The sequence below is a fragment of the Cephus cinctus genome, unplaced genomic scaffold (genome assembly GCF_000341935.2).
Source record: "Cephus cinctus unplaced genomic scaffold, Ccin1 Ccin1_scaffold0206, whole genome shotgun sequence".
NCBI classification, from domain to species: domain Eukaryota; kingdom Metazoa; phylum Arthropoda; class Insecta; order Hymenoptera; family Cephidae; genus Cephus; species Cephus cinctus.
In genome coordinates this window covers 6,245-16,150 of record NW_014332925.1, presented here as the reverse complement: position 1 = coordinate 16,150, position 9,906 = coordinate 6,245, and the positions used below count along the sequence as shown (strand labels likewise).

At 45.5% G+C, this 9,906-nt stretch overlaps 1 protein-coding gene across 1 annotated transcript in view; it reads right to left on the bottom strand.

Annotated features, from left to right (window-relative positions):
• The window catches only part of LOC107264968 (dymeclin), a 12,811-nt gene extending 3,240 nt beyond the window's left edge, over positions 1-9,571 (bottom strand). Inside the window, exon 1 of the mRNA XM_015733820.2 lies at positions 9,351-9,571. Within this exon, the coding sequence (XP_015589306.1) occupies positions 9,351-9,543 (193 nt within the window). The 5' untranslated portion in view covers positions 9,544-9,571. The remainder of the gene's footprint in view (positions 1-9,350) is intronic.
• Positions 9,572-9,906: the final 335 nt, after the last annotated feature.

Here is a 9,906-nt window from a genome sequence, read left to right as displayed (position 1 = left end):
GGGGGGGGGTAGATGGAGGAATAAAAGTGACGAAGGAAATTGGTGGAGTGAACAAAGAAGGGAGAGGGATGGTTTTAGTGGAGCTGGAAGGAAGAGACAGAAAAATGGAGGTGATGAAGGCAAAGGTGAAGCTGAGACGGGAAAAGGGGAGGGTGGAGGACGACTTAATACAAAGGGAGAGAAGGGTAAAATGGTTGATAGAAAGAGAAGCGGAGGCGGAGAGAAGAAAACGAAAGAGGGTGAGGGTGGGGTATATGAAGATATGGGTGGATAGTGAGATGAAAGTGTGGGACGAGGTGGAGGATAGATGGAGAAGGACGACGGGAAACGAATAGGAAAAAAGGTAGAAGGAAATCGGCGGGTGGTGGCCGGGGAGGGTACTGGGCAAGGAGAGAGGGGAGTGGGAATTAGAAGGAAAAGGAAAGAGTACACGCTAAAGGTGGGTTTTTGGAATGTGCCGGAAGTAAAAAATAAAGATAAAGAGTTTTGGGAAGGATTGAGAAGTTGGGAAGTGGTGGTTTTAATGGAGACGTGGGTGGATGGATAGGAAAAGGTGGGAAGGGATTAAAGAGCACTGGAAAAGAGGCTTTAAGTGGGAGGTACAGGATGCAAAAAGAAGTAGAGGAAGGGGTAAAGCGAAGGGGGGGATGGTAATGGGGGTTAAGGAAGGATTAGAGGTAGGCAAGGTTGAAAAAGGTGAGGAAGGATGGATGGAATGGAAAGTAAAGTTGGGGAGTTACTTGTGGTGGGTGGTGGGGGTGTATGTGAATGGGGATATGGAGAGGAAAAGGGATATTATGGCAAAGCGGATGGAAGAGGAGGATAGGGAAGAGAGGGTGGTAATTGGGGGGGACTTCAATGTAAGAACGGGGTCGGAAGGTGGGGTGTGGATGTTGGTGGAATACGGGAAGGAGGAGAGCAGGAGGAAGTCGAAGGATGGTGTAGTGACGAAGGAAGGTGTAAGATGGTGTCAGTTCTTGAAGGAAAGAGGTTGGGGAATCTTAAACGGGGGAGTAAAAGGGGATGAGGAAGGGGAATGGACGTACGTGGCGGGAAGGGGCAGATCAGTGATTGACTATGTGGTGGTCGGGGAGAAGGCGTTGGACAAAATAGAGAAGATGAAAGTAGAATGTAAAGTGGACTCGGATCACATGCCGGTGGTGCTAGGGGTGAAGGCGGTAAGAGGAGGGCGACACAGGAAGAAGGAAGGGGAGGGGAGAGAGGGTGGGGGGAGGTCGCTGGAATGAGGAGGGAGTGCGGAAGTTCAAAGAGGAGTATGGGGACTGGCGGTGGGGGGAGGAAGAGGTGGAGGACGGTTGGAAAGAGTTTGGAGGACGCATAAGAAAAACAGTGAGGAAATCAGGGGAGGGGAAAAGGAGGGTGCAGAATAAGGGTTGGTGGGACGAGGAATGTAGAGAAGGAAAGGAGAGGCTCAAGAAGGAGTTACTAGAGTGGAGGAGAGATGGAAAAAATGAAAAGGGGTACAAGGAAGAAAAGAGGAGGTATAGAGGAATGTGTGAAGGAAAGAAAAAAGAAGAAGCTAGGAGGTGGGAGATAGAGATAAATGGGATACGGACCAAAAGCCAAGCGTGGGCAGTGATAAACCGGGGGAGGAAAAGAAGGAAGGGGAGGAACAATAATATAAAAATGGAGGTGTGGGTGAGCATTTTAAAGGGGTGCTAGGAGGTGTGGATGAGAGGCGAATGGGGAAGACAGAGAGGCTCGCGGGGGATGATTGGGAGGAGGAGATATCAATGCAGGAGGTGTGGAAGGTGGTGAGGGAATTGAAAGATGGGAAGGCGACGGGGGAGGATGGAGTACCAAGTGAGGTGTGGAGATATGGAGGAGAAAATGTAGTGGAGAGTTTATGGAAGATGTGCTGGAAAGTGTGGAAGGGGCAGGGATAGCCGGAAGGATGGAAGCAAGGGATAGTAATGCCAGTAGTGAAGAAGGGAAAAGGGGAGGCGGTGGAGGAATATAGAGGTGTAACGCTCACGCAAACGGCGTATAAGGTGTACGCCGGGGTGTTGAGGGACAGATTGAAAAAGGCAGTGGAGGAGGGAAGGATGCTTCCACCGAGCCAAGCGGGATTTAGGGAAGGGATGGGAACGATGGATAATGTGTATGTATTAAATTGGTTGGTGAATAGGGAAATAAGGAAGAGAAATAGTAAACTGGTGCTACTTTTTGTGGATTTGAAGGCGGCGTTCGACTCGGTGGATAGGGTGAAATTGGGCGAGAGTATGAGGAATAGAGGGGTGCGAGAGGGACTTGTAGGAAGATGTGAAGAGGTATTGAAGGAGACGGTTGGAAGGGTGAGAGTGGGAGAGGAGTACGGGGAGAAGTTTTGGACAATGAAAGGTGTGAGACAAGGGTGCCCGCTAAGCCCCTTGTTGTTTAGTTTGTTGTTGGCGGACTTGGACGAGGAACTAGCAAAGGGTTGTTGGGGAGGGGGAGAGCTGGACGGGGGCGGGAAGGTATATTCGTTAGCGTACGCGGACGACTTGGTTTTGCTGGCGAGGGGGGAAGAGGAAATGAAGAGGATGATAGGGAAATTTGAAAGGTATATTGAGGGAAAAGAGTTGGAGGTGAATACGGGAAAAACGAAAGTGATGAGGTGTAGGGCAGGGAGAGGTAGGAGAAAGAAAACGAAGTGGTGGTGGATGGGAAAAGAAATAGAGGAAGTGACGAGGTATAAGTATTTAGGGTACGTGGTGAGGGCGGACGGAGACCAAAGAGACCATGTGGAGGAGAGGGTGGAAAAGGCGGCGAAAGCAATGGGACAGGTGTGGGGTATAGGCAAGTGGAGGTTTAGGAATGACTGGAGTAGAAGGTTGTGGTTGTTCGATAAGCTGGTGTGGCCGGTGGTAAGCTATAGAGTGGAGATCTGGGGATGGGTAGGGATGGAGGCGGTGGAGTGACTGCGTGAGAGGTACATGAGGTGGGTGCTAGGGGTGTCAAGGAGGGTGCCAAGTTATATGGTAAGAGAGGAGTTGCAGAGGGATGCGTTGGAAGGGAGAGCGGGGATGAGGGCATGGGGCTATGAAAAGAAGTAGAAGAGGGAGCAGGAGGAGAGCTGGCGAGGAGATGCAGAGAGGAGATAAGGAAGCGGGCACGAGCAGGTAGGGGCGGCGAAGGATGGGAAGATGGGAGAAGAAAATTTTATGAGGGAAGAGGGTGGAATGCGGTGGAGGTGGAGAGGAAGTGGACGGAGGGTGAGATAAGAGGAGAGGAGATGGTTAGGTTAGAAAGGATAAGGCAGGACGAGGAAAGGTGGAAAAAGGTGGTAGAGGCAAAGGGAAATAAGGAGTACAAGTTTATAAAAGGAAAGGGGGTGCCGGGCTATTTGAAGAAAGGGGGGTGGAAGGGAGTTGGCAGAGAGTGGCGAGGTTCAGGCTGGGTGAGGAGATGAGAGAGACCAGATACTGGGAGAAGGAGGAGGAAAGAAGGTGTAAGATGTGCGGGGTGGAGGACGAACTTGGGAGCACGTATGGGAAGTATGCACAGCATGGGGCAGGGAAAGAGGCTGGCAGGAGGCAAGGGAGGAGGTGCTAGGAAATCAAGGTTTAGGGGAAAGGTGGATGGTGGAAATAGAAAGGTGGAGAGGAAAATTGGGGGAACGATTGAGAGAAGGAGCAAGGAGCAGAGAGGGAGCAACGGGATACGGGAGGAGCAGGGGGAAGAATGGCGAGGATAGTAGTGTTGGTGCAGCGGAAACGGAGGTCGAAAGATGGACGGATGGATGTATGGCTGGATGAAGTGGGGCTCTCTCTATGTATGTATGTTTGTATGTCTGGTGATCTGTATGGATCAGGGTGTAGGGATATAGGAGTTAAAGATAAGTGACGTTTGTGAGCGGAGCGGGAGTCCGCGCTGTTCCCCGCATAGAAGGGAAATAAACAGCTTTATATATTGTGACGTGAATTTCGGAAATTCAGCCACAAAGATTGCTAGGAGTAGGGAAAAGACACAATCCACCTGCAACGATCCTCCAAACGTCAGTCATCCGACATTCCAAAGACGGCTCTGCTTGTCTCGCTTATCGCTTATGCACTCTGTTTCCGCCTATCGTCCTTTCTGCTTATTTCTGTTCCGCCTTTCTGCTTTTTTCGTTTTTATTTTTTTATTTTCGAGCTTTCCTATTCGCACTCGCCTACCTTCTTTACCGTCCTGGGCAAATCTATGTCTACACCACGAGTACGATGCTGACCGCCAACGAGAGTTCCTGAGCTACCGGACGAGCGATCGATAGAGGCTAGACCAAACTGCTGTTCGTTCCGGAGGACTTCCGTGGAGCCAAGGAGACCCGGGACGGGATCCCTCTACTACTTCTGCCGGCCGCCTATACCGATCGCAAAAAAGGGACCTTCGCCACTCGTGCCGCCGATAGGAGGAAAGGATAATCCTCTATCGTGCCGCCCAGTCGCCGAACGTTCCCTAACGCTCCTGTTATCAGTGGCCCCCAGAGAAGGAACCAGGGCCTACTCTTCGCTGGAACCTGCTGCTCACACCGAGGACTCACGATCGGCCGCACCAAGGATTCTCGCGCTCAGCTCGGCCCTCTCCGCCTATCTTCGGACTCTAGCCGCCTAATGCTTCGACTCTGGCTACCGTCAAGCGTTAGATTTACCTATTCTATATTATTATAATGTGTTATCGCTCTACCGTGCGAATTAGGAATTAATAATTTATGGAGGGGGGCCCCTACGGCTCTTCCTCTAGCGACGAATTCCGGGTCCTTCACTTACGTTTGGAGCGTCTTAGCCTGTGGTTAATTTCTGAAAAGTACTAATCGTGAACAAAGACCAGCCGATTTTGCCGTAATTGGACGTATTGAAATTGAAGGAAGGAAGTCCCTGAGCTTACTTTGCCCGACCTCGCTGTCTTTGAAAGTAGCCAAATTGAGGGAAGGAAGTCTGAGGACTTATTTTGCGATTCCGTATCTTATCGAATTGGTGAGCACCTTTCGTTACCTTTATTTTGGAGATTTTGTGAATTTAATTGAAGCAATCCCGTCTAGGCGCTTTTTTCTCGCAAATTTTCTCGCTTACCGAACTGAATGTCGTTCCAGTCCCTCTAAGTAAAAGGACGATAGTGCCGGATACCGTTATCTTATTTCGTTTTTCTTTTATTATCGTAAAGTACTTAATCTTGAATATATTGTAATTAATTGCGTTTTGTGGTAATTTAGTGCTTTGGAATTGTCGAATATTTTATAAGTTACCGATTATCTTCTCGACCACGTGGAAACACCTAGGGCCCCGGCGTCTCCGGCTTGGCCGTTTCCCGTGGATTCTGTCTAATTGTTTCTAGCGAATATCTTTTGGGCTTTTCTATTTTTTTCCGGCGTTATATGTCGCATTATTATCTTGAATTTTGACTTAAAATAATTCTTTTTTTTGCCTTAAATTGTTCACCTATTTCTCGCTTTCGTTATTAGGAATGGCATCCTCCTCTTTATTTAATTAATATTTCAATTTCTAGAAATTCATAATTATTAGCTTAGTATAATATTTTCGATAACTTACGCTGTTGGTCGAGAGTAGAGTGACCTTTTTTTTTTGAGTAATCGCCCGAGTCGAGAATACAGGACGCACTGACTATCAGTGGCATGCTTATTAATTTATTTTTGCCGATTACACTATTCCGGTGATAGTTTTCCGAGAGCTTGCCATTTCTTTGAACTATTGTATATTACTTGTACCATCTATGTTAATTTATTTAAGTGTATTTTATACCTGTGTGCTAATCGCCATATTTAGATCGTGCGTGTTCTGACTCTTTTCAATTTTCGGGAAATTTCGCGAGTGAATTTGTTACCGTGTTTTCGTACCGATGCGAATTTAAGCCTTTGTCCTCGCGTGTATTTCGTAGTTTCCGATTTATTGAAATATTGTCGAGAGTATCTTTTGCGCCGGCGCAGATCCGTCCCGCTGCCGTGTCGTATCGCCACAGGGCCGTAGTCCCTCGCGAATTCCGCGTTTCGTTTTAAAAATTTTAGTTTATATGGAATCCCTCAAGAACCTATCGCTTTGTATTATTATTTTAAGGATTTTGTTACTTGGTTTCGCTTTCGCACCTTATTGAATCTCACTAACAATTTACTTTATCTTTTCTGCTTTCAACACTTTGTAATTTGCTGTATGGCTTGCACGTCGTTCTTGCTTTTTTTTTTCTAATATAGCTTCGGTGCGTTAAACCTACTTATTTTCTCTACTATCTTTCTTTTACCTATTCTCTTTATCGCATGTCTATTCCTGCTCCCGTCTAGCCTCTTGAACCGGGTATACTTTTGGAATTCTCTTCGACCGCTTGATTCTCTCTCTCTCGCTTCTGTTTCTACTTTTCTTCGCGCTTCCCTCTCTTATCTTGGCAGTGTCGCCGTTTATTATCTTTTCTCTTTATATTTTGGCGGTGTCGCCGTTTATTGATCTTTCTCTCTTCTATCTTGGCGGAGTCGCCGTTTATTATCTTTCTCTTTATATTTTGGCGGTGTCGCCGTTTATTGATCTTTCTCTCTTCTATCTTGGCGGAGTCGCCGTTTATTATCTTTCTCTTTATATTTTGGCGGTGTCGCCGTTTATTGATCTTTCTCTCTTCTATCTTGGCGGAGTCGCCGTTTATTATCTTTCTCTTTATATTTTGGCGGTGTCGCCGTTTATTGATCTTTCTCTCTTCTATCTTGGCGGAGTCGCCGTTTATCGATCTTTCTTTTTTCTACCTTGGCGGAGTCGCCATTTATCGCTTTTTCTCTTTACTGGCTCTTTCTCTTTCTATCCTGGCGGTGTCGCCGTTTCTCGATCTTTCTCTTTTCTTTTTGGCGGAGTCGCCGTTCACCTATCCTTCTCTTTCTATCTTAGCGGAGTCGCCGTTTACGTATCTTTCTTCTCCTGTCTTGACGAAGTCGCCGTTTACCGATCTTTCCGTCTCCTTCTTGGCGAAGTCGCTATATATTACTATCTCTCTTTCCTCTCTTGGCGGAGTCGCCGTTCCTATCATTCCAACTCTCTTCCCTTGGCGGTGTCGCCTTACCTGTTTCCTTTTCCCTTTCGTTGTTCCGAGCTTCCCCGCGTTTGCCTAAGAATTTCTAAGATCTCGAGTGCCCTGCACTCGCAGTGTTCTCCCCGGAGATCACCTGGCGCCCAACACTATTTAGTTTATCGCGTATCGGGTCTTGTAAATATCGAAACTTATTGAGAGAGGATCATACGGCGTTTTGTGTACGGTTCCCTACTTTCCGAATACCTTTTATCGTCAATCTAATCTAGCATTGAGATTTTGTTTTGGGGAATAACGTCGCAATATATATATATATATATATTTTATAAATCATTTTGAAAAAGATGTACTAAACAATTTGTAATTAGCTTGGCCGAGGCTACTAATCAATTTATTATTGCATCTGCTTCAATCAGTTTTTACTATATTTATGGACTGACTTCTGGTTAAAGTCACTGATTCCCACTGAATCCCACTGTGATTTCACAAGTACTATTACCCTCTTTTCACATATTATTTACGAAGTGAAGAAAATAGTTACTCCGAAATTAGACCTAATGTCATTCTATATTAAATGAGCAATGCGAGAATATCAATTTATTTTTATATCCCAAAGCGGATCTACTAAAGTAAATGCAACCTGTAAATTCTTTTCGGCACATCGAACGTTTCAATTGTTTCATGTAAATCCTAGAACGTTGAATATAGCACACCACGCGCTCACACCACATACCAGCAAAGTATAAAGCAAGACTCTTCCTTTGCAAGTTCATCAATATTGCGGTTCATTGTCCTCAAAATCGAAACTATTACAGCTACAGGATTCAGAACCGGTCATCAGTCTTTCATGAATCTTGGCAGCCGACGAAACTCCTCTAGGAGCTACCGTTGAAATCATCGAGTCTTGCTTGTTCCTCCGCCAGTAGTATCTTATGTGCCTTCGGATCATGTGACCTAGCCTTTCCATCCGAGGGCCAGGGAAATCACCGCGGTGAGCGTTCGTATCAATCTATCGCGAGTGCAACAACAGACATTGGAGTGCATAACAAAGAACACATACATACCTTGCGACGATATTCTCGGTCGTCAACAAAACGGAACTCTACACCAACGGAAATCGGGAGCGCAAGTGGTCTCGGCAAACTCGAAAAGGTGGTTGGGCGCCAGGTACCCTCAGGATTCATATAAAAAAATATAAATAAATATGTCGCCGACAAAACGGAACTGTACACCAACGGAAATCGGGGGCGCAAGTGGTCTCGTCAAACTCGAAAAGGTGGTTGGGCGCCAGGTATCCTCAAAGGAGCACCACGAGCTCTAGGCTCGTTGTCGAAACAATAACGATCGCGAGAGACAATTGGTCCGGGGTAACCGATTGCCACCAGGCAAACTATACCTAAAGATGTCACCAGGCGAACTAAAACTAAAGATGCCACCAGGCAAACTACCTCTAAGGGCACCACGGCCACGCAAAATCAGATAGGGGCACCACGGCCAAGAAAAGATGCTAACGTAACTAACCTAAAGGCGATCAATGGAAGAAAAGCGAGATCCGGATAATCTACGTAAGACGTGACAGAGATATCTGTGTAACTCAAATGGCATTATTATAGAACATTGCAGTTTTCAGTTAGTGCTTGACTGTTCAATTAAGAACTTCTGTTCTCAGCGGGTGACTCAAAACCCACTCAAAACAGATAGGGGCACCACAGCCAAGAAAAAGAATATAAAACGTAATTAAACCTAAAGGTTACCCGGAACTCGACAGATCGTACCAAAGTCGACCACAATACGTCCCACGGTACGCCGCTTCAGAGGCTAGCTCGTCGGAAGCGTCGCGGCGTTTAAGAGGTAAGGACGGAAAGAACTCAGCCAAGGACTTATAGGAAAGTGATACGAAAAACTACAAGAAAGTAATCCAAATTAAATAGTTAACGCGCCAAGTTGTACTCGATAAGGAATCGCCTAAAGTTTTATTAATTATTAAATCACCATTAAATCATAATTAAATACGGGAAGCAGTAGTAACATAAAAGAGTAGCGAAACCGTTATAGGAAATATTGAAAATATAATTAAAATGATGGGCCAGTGCTAGATCATATAATAGGAAAACATGTAGTGACTTATGTACTTGGCCTCAATAATATGATATCAATACTTTTTGTTAGAGGAATTCATAGCAATCCTGCACTTGGCGTAGTTTTTTATACGTAAGTGTTTTTTGAGGAATCTAATTCGGACCAGAACACACTTGACGCTCTATGGTGCACATGCCAGTCAAATTGTCAATGAGAGATTGTCCTGAGTTTTTATTGTTAGCAAATTAATAGATACAAAACTGGTTACATACCTTCCATATCAGTGAAAGTAAAAAGTGCATCTCGGTAGGGATTACTTGTTGCAGTACAATGATTAGTGAGAACCAGCAAGAGTAATAATGATTGACTGGCTAACGGAGTTTCCATATCCCTTTTTTTTTTATCTTGGTCTATGTAACCATGACTAGCCACTTGAAAATTTTTTAACCCGCTGCCAATTCCCATTGTAATTACGTTCCATAAACCAGCTGAAATATTGTTTATTACTTTACTCTCTTTCATATGTCATATTTAACATGAAGTGTGAAGAAAAATTTAGTTTTGAGCTAGAAATGTTTTCATTTAAAGAGTCATTTTTTTCACATAACTAATCGCTCTTGCAGATTTTTAGGAGTGCTGAATTTAGATAAAATCACCAGGCGAACTAAAACTAAAGATGCCACCAGGCAAACTACCTCTAAGGGCACCACGGCCACGCAAAATCAGATAGGGGCACCACGGCCAAGAAAAGATGCTAACGTAACTAACCTAAAGGCGATCAATGGAAGAAAAGCGAGATCCGGATAATCTACGTAAGACGTGACAGAG